Source organism: Oncorhynchus clarkii, chromosome 5 (assembly GCF_045791955.1).
Source record: "Oncorhynchus clarkii lewisi isolate Uvic-CL-2024 chromosome 5, UVic_Ocla_1.0, whole genome shotgun sequence".
NCBI lineage: Eukaryota > Metazoa > Chordata > Actinopteri > Salmoniformes > Salmonidae > Oncorhynchus > Oncorhynchus clarkii.
In genome coordinates this window covers 68,628,294-68,645,587 of record NC_092151.1, presented here as the reverse complement: position 1 = coordinate 68,645,587, position 17,294 = coordinate 68,628,294, and the positions used below count along the sequence as shown (strand labels likewise).

The window sequence follows — 17,294 nt, the reverse complement described above, 5'->3', positions numbered from 1 at the left end:
AGGCAGGCAGTCAAATGACATTGCTCACACTGGTCATATCTCGATCTTTGCAAGTGGAGGCATTCGTAAAAATATGCCAATTATACGTGCAACGTGGACACTTCTGTACAAATTTGTCCTCTACTCATGAAGGTGTGAAAATTGAAAAAGGACTGTACTGTTATGTTGAACGATGATGCAGAACAATCCCGAGCCCCGACTCGAGTTATGCTGCGTTCATAAACAAGTAGGAAGGTGGTATTTACCTCATTCAACTGGGAAAGGCCACATGAATGACCCTTCCAATTGGTAATTACTAGTCTATCATCGCTGAGCGCGGTTTCTCCCACATACTGACCTCTGAAGTCACCCACTAAGGAAATTATCTCGATAACAGCATTTTTGACAGTTAAATGTAACAAAACATAAAAATCAGAATTATTTACAAGCATGATAGCTGTACCTTTCGTTTATGGTTGAAGTAGCTTGTTGGCCATTAGCCAATCTGCATTTCTCAACGAGTTGAAGAACCGTGAATACATCCAATTGGTAATAACCACCTTCACACTTGTTATGAACGCATCATTATGAAGCCGACTCCACCCCTTTCTCCATGCGTCTGCGCACTGATCAACTGTGCTTCCGGATGCCAAGATTGAGCAAGACTGACTGCACAGCTGCCGCCGAATTTAAAGAGACAGGCAATCGTTAATTTAAAATAACATAATCAGCAACCATTGTCTCAAAGCTTGTTCTAAAAGAGGCTTCACTCTGACATAGCGCACCAGTAGTAGTCACTCGTTGGACCAATAATGGCGTTCATTCAAAGTCAAATCGAGTAGTAGCTTATCATAGCTAAGTTACCTGGTTTGATTTTCCCTCTTGCTTGCTGGCTAACGTTAGCCAAATAAGCGTTGCTAGCTGGTTTCCCGACGAAGAGCAAGATTTGTCGGCTAGCCAACAACCATATACTGAAGCTTATAATCAAGTAGTAGTGGCTACTATCGCCGGGATAATGGCGAAAATTCAGGCACACAGCAACCCGAAACAAATAAACCAAATTCAAGACAAGGCCTATGTTGTACAAAAACAAGTGCAACAACAGCACTTTCAGAAACTGAAGGTAAGAGACGGGAACAAAAATGGAAAAGTCTTCCTCAGAACCATTTTGTGTTCGTCAGATATTGGCCATCTCTCGATGCTAACGAGTTAGCTTGCTAGCTAATCATAAGGGGTTCTGATTGGAATGTTACTAGCTAGATAACGCTAGTTGGCGTTTGTTGTCGTATGCATGCACAGTACTTTAGTGGAGGTTAGCAAACGCCAGCTAACTTGGGTTCTTCAATGGCGTTAAACACGATTTTAGTAATGAGTCACTGGGTCATCCAAATACAGCCTAGTAGGATGTAACGTAGGTTATCTAGCAAGTTGATTTGGCTGGCTAGAAGCTACCTAGTTTCGATTGTCAGATAACTTCGGACATCCGAAGTTCCTTGTTCACCTTCTCTGCCCACACTACCAGGCAGAACAAAGTCAAACGTGCGTTGTCTAGAATGGGATGGTGTTTGTTGGCACAAAATGGGAGACTTGTCTTTGCTGGTTTGTAATCCGAGGTCGACAGCTAGCAAACATACTCGTCGGTTCACTCGCTTGGTTATGAACAGCATGGTATATTTAGAAAACCCTAACGTTTATTGTTTATTCAGGCGTATTCCTTGTTTTCCACCAAGCACACAGAACCATCGATTTTGTTAGCTAGCTAACCATACCGTTTGCGTTTTCATAGTTGGCCAGATTTGAGCTATGTATCAAAGACAAAGGTGTTTCGATGTCATGTATAGTCAACCTATTTATTAAACTAGTCTGAGCAAGATTTTTTTTATCTGCCTATATTTGAAGTGTAGCTGCAAATAATACTGGTAGATAGTTGGAAAGGTAGCTAGCTAAACGAGTTATGGTCAAGACATGCCATAAGTTATTCAGCTAGTGACTGCATTGAGGAGCAACATGATTGGTTTGCCCCTGTGTTTGTGAACGTGTAATAACAGTTATAACATAACACACACCACACTATGTTCTTTGTTGATGATCTGGTGGTAATCTGGAGTGGGCCCCTTAATTTATTGCATGTTCTGGAGAAAAAAAACAATTTGCTCTAATGAATTTTCATTTGGTGCCTCACCATGATCTTTACCCTCAGGTTGAAGATGCCCTATCATACCTGGACCAAGTGAAAATACGATTTGGGAATGACCCTGGAATATATAACAAATTTCTTGACATAATGAAAGAATTTAAATCACAAAGGTATAGCATTTCCCTTTCCTATTTCTTGATAAGTGATTAACTTTAATAGTGTAAAAATCTATCTTAATTAAAGGCCCAATGCAGACATTTTTATATTAATATCAAATCATTTCTGGCTAACAGTTACATACCTTACTGTAATAGATTTCCATTAAAATGGACTAAAAGTATATTTTTGGGCAAAACTTTTATCATGTCAAAGTTTTGTTAGGTCTGAGTGGGGAGGTGGAAACTGAAAACTAGCTATTATTGGCAGGGAGGTTTGGAACTCTCTTTTTGTTATTGATCTATCTATTAATCGATTTACCCCATGGTGGTACCACCATGGAAAGACGACACCTGCTTATGGAAACCTGCTGGTTAGAAGGTCCCTGTGTAGTTGCTGGGACCTTCAGATGTTGTCACACTTTTACTGTGTTAGTTTCATCAGCTTTTGTACAATATGATATACAACACAGTAAAACACAATTTTGACTGCACTGGGCCTTTAAATGTGATGAAAAGCAGATGTTCTTAATGCCACCTCATTTAAGGTCATGTCCTCTGTCCCTATAAAAGTCTTTCTCTCCTCGTTCATAGCATTGACACACCAGGTGTTATAAACCGTGTGTCTCAGCTCTTCCACGGACACCCGGACCTTGTCTTAGGATTCAATGCCTTCCTGCCCCCAGGCTATCGGATAGAGATTCCCAAGAATGGAGTGGTTTTCCTTCAGTCACCTTTCTCTGCCCAGGTGGGTCACTATAAATGTGTGTTGATTGGGTTTCCAGACAATCGTAATACTGGCTGCCTCTGCACAACAAGTTGTGTAACCCAGTTTTATGAATCAATATCCACACAAAGTATATATAGTGGGCCTATATATATACGTGGAGTTTTTCACCAGAGCAGAACATATGGTCACACACGAAGGTGCTCTTAAGATGCATGTTGTGAAGTTAATTTATGTTTAACATGAGTGCACCTTTTCTTTGGTAGGTCTCCCCAGGCCAGGGGAAGAGTATTGCAAGCCCTGCTGTGAGTGCCACTGGCTCATCTGTTGCTGAAGCTGGGTCTGCCCAAAGTGAAGCTGTGGCATCGCCTGAAAGCATCTCCTCGTCCTCTGGACCCCCAGAGCCCCCCAGTAGACTTTCCTTGCCACTCCCCAGCAGAGAGAGCCAGTCCCAGCCACAGTCCTCCTCGGTGTCCCCCCCTGCCTCGGAGCCCAGCCCAGTAGAATTTGACAGTGCTATCAGCTATGTCAACAAGATCAAAAACCGCTTCTTAGACCATCCAGAGATCTACAGATCCTTCCTTGAGATACTACACACTTACCAGGTACACTGTGTCATCAATATGGTAATTGATTTGTTTTTCTGTCAATTGAAAACAACACATTTGATTGATGTCTGCTTAAAGTGAAGTTGTTTGCTAGCATCTAGGTCAAAGCAACTTTAAATTGTTGCAGATGAGTGTGTATCCTATCACAGTTACTCAGATGGAACAACGGTCTGTTTTTGTGCTAACAGAAGGAGCAGCTTGAAGTCAAGGAGAGCCGGAATCGTAGTAGTAGTGGGATGACAGAGGATGAAGTTTTCTCAAAAGTGGCCAGCCTCTTCAAAGGCCAAGAGGACTTACTGGCTGAGTTTGGACAGTTCTTACCAGATGCTAAGAGATCATTGGTTAGTATTTTCCCATTCTTTCTGAGATTGTTACCTGTCCAGGGTCATTATGTTTGATCAGTTGATTTTCAGTGCCATTTGTGTTGCTATATCGAACTATTAGTTCTGTGTTCTTTCAGTTCACTGGCAGCTCCCTGACAGGGAAAGACCAACTGAAGAGGGCAGAGGATGAGGATATGAGCAAACATAGCAAGAAGAGATCAAGGCCCATGCTGCTGCCGCACATGACGCCACTGCTCAAGGTTTGGACTTAATCACACATTCATATGCTTTAGTATTTTTCTAGAAGACCTTTATTGTATGTGATTGGTTATGGTTTGGTTATTTTAGAAAAAGATGAAGTTTTCGTGCTCCCAAGACCAGTCCTTTGCCTCAGTTGGGAAGCATGGAGTCTTGCGGGAGTTCACCTTTTTTGACAAGGTAATGCTCAAGACGACACACGTGTCAGTGTTGGAATGATTCCATAATGTTTTGGCTCTGACAGGCATCATGAAATCCTTGGTCACCAATGACGATAATGTTTTGATTTGTTGCAGGTTCGACGTTTCTTCAAGAGCCAGGAGGTGTATGAAAACTTCCTCCGCTGCATTGCTTTGTTTAACCAGGAAGTGGTTTCGGGAGCAGAGCTGCTGCAGCTTGTCACCCCCTTTTTGGGGTAAGTGGACTGTGGGAGCTTACATTGGACCATGGGAGCTTTCAAAGGGAACAGTCACTGATGTCTTCCGGAGTAAATAAATGCATACTGATATTTTTGTACTCTATGAAGGGCAGTATGTTTTGCCAAGTCTCCTCTTGAGCCATTCATTTATTTGTACATGTTCATTATTTCCTCCAGGAAGTTTCCAGAGTTATATACCCAGTTCAAGTCATTTCTGGGTGACAAGGAGCTCTCTCATTCAATGTCGGGCCTGTCGGACCGCTACATGGAAGGGGGTGGGGGCAGGGAGGTCGACTATGCATCTTGCAAGCGCCTGGGATCCAGCTACAGAGCACTACCCAAGACTTACCAGCAGCCCAAGTGCAGCGGCCGCACTGCCATCTGCAAAGAGGTCTGCGTAAATTAAACAAGTTCTGTTTTATAAGATTTGCCATTCCAGCACTGATTTCTAGTCCAAGTTCATAGCATTTTTTGAGTCTGTTAGTGGAAGACAGAAAAAAGTTGTTTGAGGGCTAGATATCTGGCCTTGACAGTGATCAGAATTGAGCATGTGATTATTATTTTTCCCAGGCACTAATGGCTTCTGGTTGGCTTTAATGATAATATTCTTAATTGTGTGGTTATTGAAAGTGAAACCAAACGGGTGTTAAAGTCCTGATTTCCTGCATTTACAGGTGTTGAATGACACCTGGGTTTCCTTCCCCTCATGGTCCGAGGACTCTACGTTTGCAAGCTCTAAGAAAACCCCATATGAGGAGCAGCTTCATCGCTGTGAGGATGAGAGGTTTGAAGTAAGCAAGATGAGATATCAGAACTACTATTACTTCAGCCACAAACTATATACAAACAGACTGTTCTCCCTTATCTACCCAGGGCATCGTTCTGCAGAATCATTTAGATGAACATGTTCCAGAACGATTGCTAATGGTTATTTTCCTGTTTCCTCAAGTTGGATGTGGTCCTAGAGACAAACCTGGCCACCATCCGGGTCCTGGAGAGTGTTCAGAAGAAGCTGTCCCGTCTGTCGCCCGAGGACCAGGACCGCTTCCGCCTGGACGACTGTCTGGGTGGCACCTCTGAGGTCATCCAGCGCCGAGCCGTCTACCGTATCTATGGCGACAAGGCCCCTGAGATTATAGAGGGTCTGAAGAGGAGCCCTGCTACTGCTGTGCCTGTGGTGCTCAAGAGGTCAGGGTGCACACACAAACCACACACACATCCAGGGGTGTAACTAAGATACTTGGCTAATGTGAATCTAGCTGTGTGTTAATTCTTCCATGTCTTCTCTGCTGTGTCTGTAGATTGAAAGCGAAGGAGGAGGAGTGGAGAGAAGCACAGCAGGGCTTCAACAAGATCTGGAGGGAGCAGTATGAGAAGGCCTACCTCAAGTCCCTGGACCACCAGGGGGTCAACTTCAAGCAAAATGACATGAAGGCCCTCCGATCCAAGAGCCTGCTCAATGAGATTGAAAGTGTTTATGATGAGGTGAGTACTCCGATGTCAATTGTCTACTTTCTTTATTGATAAACTGATACATCTCCTCTCTGTGTCTAACACGTCTGTACCCCTTCAGCGTCAGGAGCAGAGCACAGAGGAGGGGGGCGTGGGCCAGCAGGGGCGTGATGGGAGCAGTGCGGCAGTGGTCAGCGAGCCACACATGGTGTTCACCTATGAGGACAAGCAGATCCTGGAGGACGCCGCCTCTCTCATCATCTACCACGTCAAACGCCAGCCCACCATCCACAAGGATGACAAGGACCATATCAAGCGCATCATCCAGCACTTTGTCCCTGACCTATTCTTCTCCCGCCGCGGCGAGCTCAGTGAGACGGAGGAGTGGACGGACGAGGAGGCAGAGGTGGAGGAGGGAGGAGACCGGGGAGGTGGTGGTAGCAGCAGCATAACAGGAGCAGTAGCAGCACCAGTTGGCCAGCCGCAGCAACAACAGCAACTGAACGGGGAGTCGAGGCGGCGGCGCTGCACCTCTCCTCAGACAGCGGAGCTGGGTGGCGCCTCCTCTCACAGCCTGGCCCCAGAAGGAGGGGAGAAGGTGGACCTGAGAGACCCTGAGGCAGAGCACCAGAAGGATCTGGACGGAGTCTACAACCTGTTCTTCGTCAACAACAACTGGTACTTCTTCCTGCGGCTGCACCAGACCCTGTGCCAGCGGCTGCTGAGGGTGTACCGGCAGGCAGAACGGCAGCTTCTGGAGCACCGGGCCGAGCAGAACCGTGAGAGGCTGCTGATGGCAGAGGGTCGCAGGGATAAGGCCAGCGACCTGGCCATGGAGCTCCGCCTCAAACAGCCAAGTGAGAGAACTTCTCTGTTTTTGTCTTTTAATATTTTGTATTCCACATTGGTGAGTGTGTCTCTGTATGGGAGAGGGAACATTGGGCTAAAGTTAGCCCTGGTTTTTTTTGTACTCGATCCACAGGTGAGGTGGAACTGGAGGAGTACTACCCAGCGTTTTTGGACATGGTGCGCAGTCTTCTGGATGGGAACCTGGAGTCTACGCAGTATGAGGACACACTGCGGGAAATGTTCACCATCCACGCCTACATCGGCTTCACCATCGACAAGCTCATCCAGAATACCATTAGACAGGTCAGGGTTGTCTCTTAAGCTGCCCGGTTGCATTCTACAGAACCAGATCCATATCCGTTCACTACATAGTCATGCTTTACCTCAATAACATTGTGATCCTGAAGTGTTTGACTGTTCTCTGAATACCTGTAGGTTCTCCTTCCTCCGGGCTGACATATCATTTCTCTGTCTCTGTGCAGCTGCAGCACCTGGTGAGTGACGAGGTGTGCCTGCAGGTGGCTGAGCTGTACCTGGCTGAGAGGAAGAGGGGTGCAGCGGGGGGGAACCTGTCGTCCCAGTGTGTGAGAGCAGCCTGGGAGACCAGCTACCAGTGGAAGTCTGAGAGGGTCATGGCTGAGGAGAACTGCTTCAAGGTAATGGCCTGCACTAGGGAGACAGACGCCAAAACTTTTAGCCTTGAATATTTGATATGATTTTCTATTGATTCTGTGCTTGAGCATGGGGAGACTCTGAGGGTGTATCTTTTATTTGGTTGAGAGGGAATAGTTTCCTCCTAGCGTTAGTGTAGGGCTTTAGCTGCTGCTTTTTTGGAACAGAGATGTTGTACATTCTGAAACAGTCATAGGTGTTAATCGTTGATGTTTAATAGCTTGCTGTGGTGTGATTTGCCTTTGTAGGTGTTGTTCATTCAGAACAAAGGCCAGGTCACCTTGACCATTGAGCTGCTGGACACAGAGGAGGCCCAGGCCGATGATCCCCTGGATGTGCAGGTAAAGAATCCTATGGACAGTCGCACCCATAGAATGTCACAGGATTCCCTTTGGACATCAACATAGACTGACCTTGTAAGGCAACTTGCTGCTTCAGATTTTGCTGGGCAGCTTGCGTTTATACAACACAGGTTGAGGTTATTAAATTGTAAACATTATTAGTTCTCCCACCTACTTTCAAAAGTCAATACAAGGTAAAAATGATCATTAAACCTCTGAGTTTATAGCCTTTTTGTTATTTCATCTCAGTTTTAGTGTTTTTGCAATGTCCTGGCTTTTTTCCATATTGATTACATTTTCTCTTTCCCTGTCCAGTGCCTGTCCAGCTATATGGAACAGTTTGTAGGGACAGAGTCAACGCTTTGCTCGCAGACTGAAGGCTACTTTTTCAAACCTGTATTTTTGCCCAGGTAAGAGATTCATGCTATTACCGTTAGTTGTGATGTCCATATATTGGCCATCATATGAAGCCACATTATTTCCCTAGATGTTACATAGCAATCCTCTTGTGTTTTCACATTTTGTCATTTCACTGTCTTAACTAATGACTGCGCAAAAGTATTTGAGTGCAGATGGTTTTTGCCCGCCAGAACAGCAATGCACAAAATTAGTCCTAGTATCACAGGCCCTGATTTGAATCTGAATGTGGTTGTCCCTGTGGTCCTATGTCTGATCCTGAGGCACAGTATTTTCCTTCTGATAAACTCTGACTGTCCCCCGCTTCCCTGTGCTACCGTGTGTGGGTCTCTGTGTGTAGGAACCTGAGGCACTTCAGACGCTGGCAGGTGCGCCAGGTGGAGGCGATGCGCTGCAGACGGGAGTGGCACAGACAGCTGGGTGTGGAGAGTGCTGGCAGTCTGGACTGCCGCTTCAAACTCAACACCCACAAGATGGTGTTCGTCATGAACTCTGAGGACTACATGTACCGCCGGGGAGCGCTGGTCAAAGCCAGGAAGGTAGCTATTAGTATTTATGTCTTACTCTGTATGTGTTTTGAGGTGAAGAACAGCTAAGGCAGGAATATCTTGTCTCTTTAATGATTTATAGCTTCAGATGGCAGACATAAATTCTGGTTCCAAGTTCATTTAATGTGTTGTCTTGTTTTGGCATCAGCTGGACCTTATCATCCAGACTGCTTCGACAGTGGTGCATGAAGCCCTGTCTGTAGGCTTCACTAACTCTTCCCGTCCCTCTCCCTCAGTCCCAGCACTGTCTGTAGGTCTAACTCTTCCCGTCCCTCTCCCTCAGTCCCAGCACTGTCTGTAGGTCTAACTCTTCCTGTCCCTCTCCCTCAGTCCCAGCACTGGCTGTAGGTCTAACTCTTCCCGTCTCTCTCCCTCAGTCCCAGCACAGGGTGGCTGTAAAACAGCACGAGCGCTTTGACAAGTGGCACCAGGGCTGGCTGGCAGAGCACGTGCCTCCGGCGGCCGATCGCTCGGTCCACGACTGGCTGATGGGTGAGGAGGAAGAGGACATGATCCCCTGCAAGACCACCTGCCTCAACACACAGGTCAAAGGCCTGCCTGTCAACAGATACCAGGTGCATTACAGTAGGAAACCTCCCTCTCCCTAGAGGCTGGATCCACACACAATCTCTCACACACACACACCTGACCTACTACACACACAGAGAGAGACTGGGTGGACTTTGCAGACGTGTTGAAACTGAGATTGGGGGATCCAGTGCGGAACACAGGAGCTCTTCATCCGATTCACCCATGCTGCTTCTCTGTTCACACAGTCAGCAGTGCAAGCAGAGGGACGTGAGAATAAAATCATTGTTTGTTTCAGAAATGTTTGTTTCAGAAATGTGAATGTCTTTTTTTTTTTTTTTTTTTTTTTAAGTCCATTGTAGTTTTTAGCTTCTGAAGCCAGAGGGCCTTTTGTTTGTTTTTGTATATGTTTATACTGAAGTACTGAGAAATGGTTAAAAATGTGTTTCATGCTCCACAATGTCTTTTGTACAGTAAGCTCAACTTCAGTAATTTGATTACTGTATGTGCATATACAACTGTACACATTTTATATATGCATTTACATGAATATGATGAAAAATGTAAAATGACATGATCTTAGTGTTTTGCAGGCAGCCAATTCTTGATATTTACTTTTTTCTGGTCATTTTTATTTTTCTTGTGACTAAACAGATGATTGATTGCCAGTGTGACAAGTCCTCACAATTGATTTAACTTTGTACATTTTATGGAACATCAGAATTATGTATCATATTCAAATCTTTACTTTGGTTTGTCCATTTTGCATACTAAAATAAACTATCAGTGTTAAAATAATGTATAACATTTATCCTGTATCAGTTATCATGAATAAACAACCGAGTTGTGAACTTCTTAAACAGCCTGGAAAAGCATTTTTAACATTTTATATACAGTACCAGTCAAATGTTTGGCCACGCCTATTCATTCCAGGGTTTCTCTTGGCATTCTCTCAACCAGCTTCATGAGTTAGTCCCCTGGAATGCATTTCAGTTAAAAGGTGTTCCTTGTGGAATTTCTTTCCTTCTCAATGCGTTTGAGCCAATCAGTTGTGTTGTGACAAGGTAGACAGAAGATATCCCGAAAAGACCAAGTCCATATCATAGCAAGAACAGCTCAAATAAGCAAAGAGAAATATATGACAGTCCATCATTACTTTAAGATCAAGGTCGGTCAATACGGAAAATGTCAAGAACTTTGACAGTTTCTTCAAGTGCAGTCGCAAAAAACATGAAGCGCTATGATAACTGGCTCTCATGAAGACCACAGGAAGGAAGACCCAGAGTTACCTCTGCAGAGGTCAAGTTCATTAGAGTTAACTGCACCTCAGATTGCAGCCCAAATAAATGCATCAGAGTTCAAGTAACAGATACAGCTCAACATCAACTGTACAGAGGAGGCTGCGTGAATCAGGACTTCATGGTCGAATTGCTGCAAAGGAACCATTTGCATGTTTCGGATATTCAATAAAAAAAAAAATATTTAACAAAAATAAACTAAAGGACACCAATAAGAAGACTTGCTTGGGCCTAGAAACATGAGCAATGGACATTAAACCGGTGGAAATCTATTCTTTGGTCTGAGTCCAAATTTGAGATTTGTGGTTCCAACTGCCTTGTCTTGGTGAGATGCAGAGTAGATGAACGGATGATCTCCGCATGTGTGGTTCCCACTGAAGCATGGAGGAGGAGGTGTGGGTGTGTTTTGCTGGTGACACTGATTTATTTAGAATTTAAGGCACACTTAACCAGCATGGCTACCACAGCATTCTGGTTTGGGCTTAGTCCCACTATCATTTGTTTTTTTAACAGGACAATGACCCAACACCTCCAGGCTGTGTAAGGGCCATTTGACCAAGAAGGAAGGAGTGCTGCATCAGATGACCTGGCCTCCACAATCACCCGACCTTAACCCAATTGAGATGGTTTGGGATGAGTTGAAATGCAGAGCGAAGAAAAATCAGCCAAAAGTGCTCAGCGTGCGTATGTGGGAACTCCTTCAAGACTGTTGAAAAACTATTTCAGGTGAAGCTGGTTGAGAGAATAACAGAGTGTCAAGGCAAAGGGTGGCTACTTTGAAGAATCTAAAATATATTTTAATTTTGACACTTGTTTACTACATGATTCCATATGTGTTATTTCATAGTTCTGGTGCCTTCATTATTATTCTACAATGTAGAAAATAGTAAAAAATTAAGAAAACTGGTACTGTATATACAGCAACACCTCCCCCATATCATTTGTTTTCTTGATTGTGTTGGGCTGCAGAACTTGGAAGTGCAACATTGTGGCTTTTCTTCTCATTCCAAAGAATTTGCCAACAAAATTCCTAACCTATGTTTGTATGTTCAACATTAGGAAATCTCGGTACAGACAACACTATTTTTTATTATGGAATGGACAAAATAAAAAAGCCAGAGCCAGGGCGACAGTTTAAAAAAATATGCGTGGTTTATAAAACCCAGATGTGACAGGCTCACCAAAGTGTATACAGAAATACAAATGAGACCATCGTTAAAACCATCATAGTACAGCGTTATACACTCAACATTTACAATCTACTCTGTAAAAGGGCTATTGTAAGACATTTCCTTTCTTGTCTTTTTAAAACACAACCACATAACTGATCTTTTTATCAGTTTTCATAACGCGTTTAAAGTACATCCATGTAGTTACTATAGACACCATTAGTCTTCTACTTTAGAAAGGGTACAACAACATCAAGAAGGAAGTAAATATGCAGAGACATCAAGCACATAACATGGGATTTAGCAAGCAGTAAAATCAGCAAATCATTGAGAGGTATTACTCATGAGAAAATGTGATGTCAGGGCTTGCGTATGATTCAGGTCTTAGAAAAAACCTATACAAAGTAACCCTCAATGTCAAGGGGTTATCACTTTCTGACCATATCTTGACATTAAAAAATGGCTCAGTTGTACATAAATTAGTGAATAACTGCTAAGCAGTCATATGCATTAGAATGCTTTCATCTTAGGAAACCATTAGTATCTTGTTAGTGTCATCACTCGCTTGACTGAGGGTTGTCAACCCCTAGTCCCCTCCCTCCAGTAGCCCTGGACGCAAACCCTGAGGATGAGGGAGCCAGGAAAAAATATGGAAACACCAACAAGATACAGCCAATCACAATCCAGGTTCACTTTCTACTTTTTCTCTCTTTTTTTTGAACAAACACAATTCAACAGGTTTTACACTTAAAGAATGCAGGATTGTGAACAATCAAAATGCTCCTCAACACCTGGAATACTGCTTGTTCTAAAGCTAAATGAAAAACAATGTATGTAATCAAGGAAGAACAGTACAGCTAGAATAATCAGTATTCTCCAGATAATTAAAACAATCATTCAGATATGTACAATGGAAAACAAAAGCAGCATGCAGGCAAGACAATTGTCAGAGTGATACTTAAACAATCTCATGAAGGTGGGAGGGAGAAGTTTGTGGTCTCTGACAAAAGAGGACAGTGTTAAAGTTTTAGACTAGATTAAACAGAGAGTGTGTGTATCTGTGTGTGTTTTTGGGGGTAGAAGAGCTCTCCATCACTTCAAAAGGACTGAAATGCCAAAGGTGACCTTGCAGCAGGGTGCTCTTTGGTGGAAAGACTGGTTGACTAGCCTGTTCCATATTTGTAGTGAGTGTGGAAAGAAAGTGGAAGCAACTATTCTTCCAACAAAGAGGACACAATCAGTAGTTAGATAATTGAATTGTGTGTTTTGTGATAGTGGTTTCTATCACTACCAGACTTCATTGCACAGCCATAATTGCCATATGTCTAAGTGCATCATCACCACAGTAATGGAAGAAATCTATCTCAAAGGCACACGACATTGTGTGTATTTCTTGTTGTTGATGGTGCTATTACACATTTACAACATTTTGTAGCCTATGAACTTTGCAATTGAAACAAATATTTGGTGCTGGGACCCCAACTGTCATTTCTCATTAGACGCGTCAACAGTCTAAATAATAAAGAAAGGCTAAGAGAAAGGCAAGACAAGCTCATGCTGATTGATCGACACATCAACACTGTACATCAACTACTGCATTGTGTAAACACAGTTGAGCCCCAGGGTGAAAGAGAGAGGCTGTCACACACAGTGAGTGGGGAGAACGCAGTCAACAACACACACTTATCCTTCCCTTGAAAAGCCACGAGGCCCACGATAAGAGGCTTTACCCGCTTCAAAGTTACAGCCGATAGATTCAGCTTGAAAATGATATAAGTAAAGCATGCATGTAACAAAATGAACAAACAAAAAGAGTGCTAACAATGGACGCCAGTTGAACAATTTCCATGGGGTTCTTTTTCTTGGCGAAACCAAGTAATAAAAAGTACCAATGTTAATCAAGGAACAACATATATTAAAACAAAATCATGAGTTTTGTTGATGAGTGCATTGCCATAAAAGCATGAGAAACAGACATGTACTGTAGAATGAGTTGATAAATGATAAATCAACTTCACCTTCAACATCATTTTTGGGCACTGAGACTTGAAACTGTGAGCTAACCCAGTCCTAAACAACAGAGTAAATACTGCAGGCCCTACAACCCAAGGAGGACGGGCCTATTTAATCACGGCTATCTGATCTGAGAACTACTGTTTCACAGCATAGTCTTTCCAGGATTAAAGATCACTTGACACAGCAGGTATACGACTCGCTCACTTGGTCCCAGGCCTGACAAACCCTACCACCAAAAACCCTGACACACGCAGAGTCCCAGGGCCTATGATACTGTACATGACGCATGCATTCTATATTCAAAAGAGGTGATGCAGTAGCTTTGTTGTAAAGTTCGTAGATATTTCAGAGGAAGAATGGCAGATCAGGGTGTGGACTGTTATTTGGATAGTGAAAGTGCTAGCAGACATGACAGATGAGGATCTCCTGTTTAGCCAGGGCATCCCTCTCATGGAAAACTCATCTCAACAGACGAAATCAATATCCTGTGAAGATGCCACATGATCTACTTGGCGGTATTACAGTCAGAGGAAGGAACCCCAGTGGAAAACCCTGATCACTGTCAGCTGATCTAGCTCCACTGCTTCTGAGAAAGTAGAACAACAGAGAAAATACAAAGTGCCCCACACAATCAGTAGAAAACACTGCAATCGAAAATGGTCACAGTGTTGTTTTAGTTGTTGAGCAATAAAAAGAGAGAATGGGATAGTATTCTTAAAAGGGTAGAGAAATGCACGAGACTCTCAGACATCTCAGTAGAACAAACAGACTATTCTTCTCAGGCTAGCTAGATGATTGATGCTACGCCAGTGAACAACATTCATTAAAATAACGCTTTAGCAGAAAAACAAAGTACAGTTATGAACATGTAGGGCACTTGAACTAAGCCAATTAGATAATTGACTTGTTTGTTTTTGCAAAACTTTGAAGTTGTAACATGGGCTGGCTAACTGATCTGTGGGAAAAGTTTATATGAGAGGGAGAATGAGCCACCTGAAGTGTTCTTAGTCTTCTACGGAAACAGTAGCTTTTAGAAAACATGGCACAAGTCTAATTCAACATTCCCACCACTGAGAAACACATACATATCATTGCACAGATGCTTGAGCTATTCTCATTCTTCTAAATAATACATGGAGTACATAATAGTGCACATGAACAAATATACAAAGCAACTTTCACAGACTAAAATATGTTTAAATTATATTTTTGTACACGTTTTTGTTTGTTTGTATTAAATGCACTTTTCCTGCAAGTGCCGCCAGGGTTTTACACCGACTTCATTATTACAACTCAATAAACAAAATCAACCCAGTAAGTGGAGTAGAAAAGGAAGCAACAGGTTGAAACCAGTTGATGTTGTTGATATGCTGTGGTAAATGTTGCGATCCAGAGTCCATGCTCAGGCTTGTTATTATTATTAGTCTTTTTGATAAATATTTCTTCTCCCTGTTCATCCTAATATAATAAATGCATGTAAACAGTCGTTTGTTCTCTAATACATCTCCAAAAATGGCAAAGAACTACAAAAACAAATATACAAACAAAAAAGTATCAACATAAAGTCTGTTAAATTAAAGTACTCATAGGAAGATCCCAGTGCTTGGTGGGTTTTCCAAATATGTTCCTGTGTGTATCCCTCTTTGTCTGAAGAACTCAAAACTGTGTGTGTGTGTGTGTGTGTGTGTGTGTGTGTGTGTAATCCCATCTCATCTATACCAATATCATATACTGAGATTGTGCTTGAATAAATTAATCTGTTTGTGTGTCACTGAATTATTGTGTGTTTCTTTGTATGTCTATATGTATTAGTGTGTATGTTTGTGTCTGCCTGCGTGTCTACCTGTGTCTGCCTGCGTGTCTACCTGTGTCTGCCTGCGTGTCTACCTGTGTCTGCCTGCGTGTCTATCTGTGTCTGCCTACGTGTTTATCTGTGTCTGCCTGCGTGTCTACCTGTGTCTGCCTGCGTGTCTACCTGTGTCTGCTTGCGTGTCTACCTGTGTCTGCCTGCGTGTCTACCTGTGTCTGCCTGTGTGTCTATCTGTGTCTGTCTACGTGTTTATCTGTGTCTGCCTGCATGTCTACCTGTGTCTGCTTGCGTGTCTACCTGTGTCTGCCTGCGTGTCTACCTGTGTCTGCCTGTGTGTCTACCTGTGTCTGCCTGCGTGTCTACCTGTGTCTGCCTGCATGTCTACCTGTGTCTGCCTGTGTGTCTATCTGTGTCTGCCTGTGCATGTGTGTGTGTGTGTGTGTGTGGTGTGTGTATATGTGTGTGTGTGTGTGTGTGTGTGTGTGTGTGTGTGTGTGTGTGTGTGTGTGTGTGTGTGGTGTGTGTGTGTGTGTGGTGTGTGTGTGTGTGAGGCAGCTCTGTGATGGAGTGATCACTGGGGTTGTAGAGCTGGTGCTTTGGGCTCAGCTGAAGGCCTCATCATCCGTGTCCTCAATCAACACCTTGGTGTCCTTCTTGGATGATCTGGATGAGAGAAGGAATAGACACATGGATACTGTCAGACAAACACAAGGCTAACATATACCGATTCCTGGCCATGTGGCCGTAAGTTATGTGTATTTTTGGTGTGTGTGTGTGTCTGTGCGTGTGTGAGGAGGTTCTTACTGAGAGGACAGCAGGGGGCGCCGCAGGGACAGGCTGTAGCTGCGTTTCCAGCTCTTCTTGCCCTGACGGTTCCTGACTCCGTCCTCCTGGTCCATCATCTGCTCCAGCAGCGTCTGGTCGTCAGCGTTCAGCGGAGCCACCGAGATGTCCCTCACGGCACGGAACTCACCACAGTTATTCAGGTGCTCATTCTCCAGACGGAAGAAGTTCCAGACAAAACGCCTGTGTGGGGATACAGAATGAGGTATAACATAATGAGAGACAGAGAAAGAGAGGGGGGGGGGGGGGGGCAGAGAGACAGAGAGAGAAGTAGTCTGTCCAGCTCTGTGATACTGTAACCCACCTGAACACCTCTAGAGGAGCCAGAACGGTGGCCACGATGTCTCCCACGGAGGGGATGTTGGTCATGGTGGTGAGGGAGATCTGGATGGTCCAGGCAAAACGCAGGATCACGTCCTCTATGATGGCACAGTAGTAGTACGCCTGGAAAATATAATGGCGTAGTCAGGTCAGAGGACGAGTGTGTGTGTGCCGTGCTGTGTGTGTTCATGCAGGTTATGTGTGTGTGATGCTCACTTTCTGTGGGTAGACAATCTCCTCCCTAAGGAAGGTGTTCTCCCCTGCTCCACGGTCAAACAGGCCCCAGTCCATCTTCAGGTCCCAGATCAGAGTGTACAGGGAGCTGACGGCTGAGAACACCATCAGCAGGTAGAAGAACATGTCTGCATCGGAATGCTTTTGTTCTGTGAAGCACAAACACAACGCAATGAGTCCATCATTCATCT

General features: G+C 43.9%; 2 protein-coding genes across 5 annotated transcripts in view; one reads left to right on the top strand and one right to left on the bottom strand.

The window, feature by feature from the left end:
* The first annotated feature begins 615 nt into the window (after positions 1-615).
* LOC139409283 (paired amphipathic helix protein Sin3b-like) lies at positions 616-10,272 on the top strand. 3 transcript variants are annotated; one of them, XM_071154199.1, is made up of 19 exons: positions 616-1,102; positions 2,180-2,286; positions 2,866-3,019; positions 3,265-3,624; positions 3,795-3,947; positions 4,067-4,189; positions 4,278-4,367; positions 4,484-4,602; positions 4,783-4,996; positions 5,280-5,396; positions 5,555-5,793; positions 5,907-6,090; positions 6,179-6,914; positions 7,040-7,209; positions 7,389-7,562; positions 7,827-7,919; positions 8,235-8,329; positions 8,677-8,875; positions 9,262-10,272. In XM_071154199.1, exons 1-19 carry the CDS (start codon positions 995-997, stop codon positions 9,490-9,492), a joined length of 3,666 nt encoding a protein of 1,221 aa, XP_071010300.1. In that variant the 5' UTR covers positions 616-994; the 3' UTR covers positions 9,493-10,272. The 3 variants fall into 3 exon arrangements, with proteins under 3 accessions (XP_071010300.1, XP_071010301.1, XP_071010302.1); XM_071154200.1 differs by having other exon boundaries at positions 631-1,102; positions 3,265-3,603; XM_071154201.1 differs by lacking the exons at positions 616-1,102; positions 2,180-2,286; positions 2,866-3,019 and having other exon boundaries at positions 3,383-3,603; positions 4,051-4,189.
* A 1,566-nt stretch (positions 10,273-11,838) lies between these two features.
* Positions 11,839-17,294, bottom strand: part of LOC139409282 (xenotropic and polytropic retrovirus receptor 1 homolog) — an 83,970-nt gene continuing 78,514 nt past the window's right edge. Inside the window, exons 12-16 of one of the 2 annotated variants that reach the window (XR_011634388.1) lie at positions 17,086-17,252; positions 16,853-16,992; positions 16,510-16,731; positions 13,747-16,368; positions 11,839-13,639 (exon numbers count right to left, since the gene is read on the bottom strand). Coding sequence is in view for 1 of the 2 variants with exons in the window: in XM_071154198.1 (XP_071010299.1) it covers positions 16,308-16,368; positions 16,510-16,731; positions 16,853-16,992; positions 17,086-17,252 (590 nt within the window). In the remaining variant the exon portion in view is untranslated. Of the gene's footprint in view, positions 16,369-16,509; positions 16,732-16,852; positions 16,993-17,085; positions 17,253-17,294 lie in introns of both variants that reach the window. The other variant, XM_071154198.1, reaches the window with a different exon arrangement.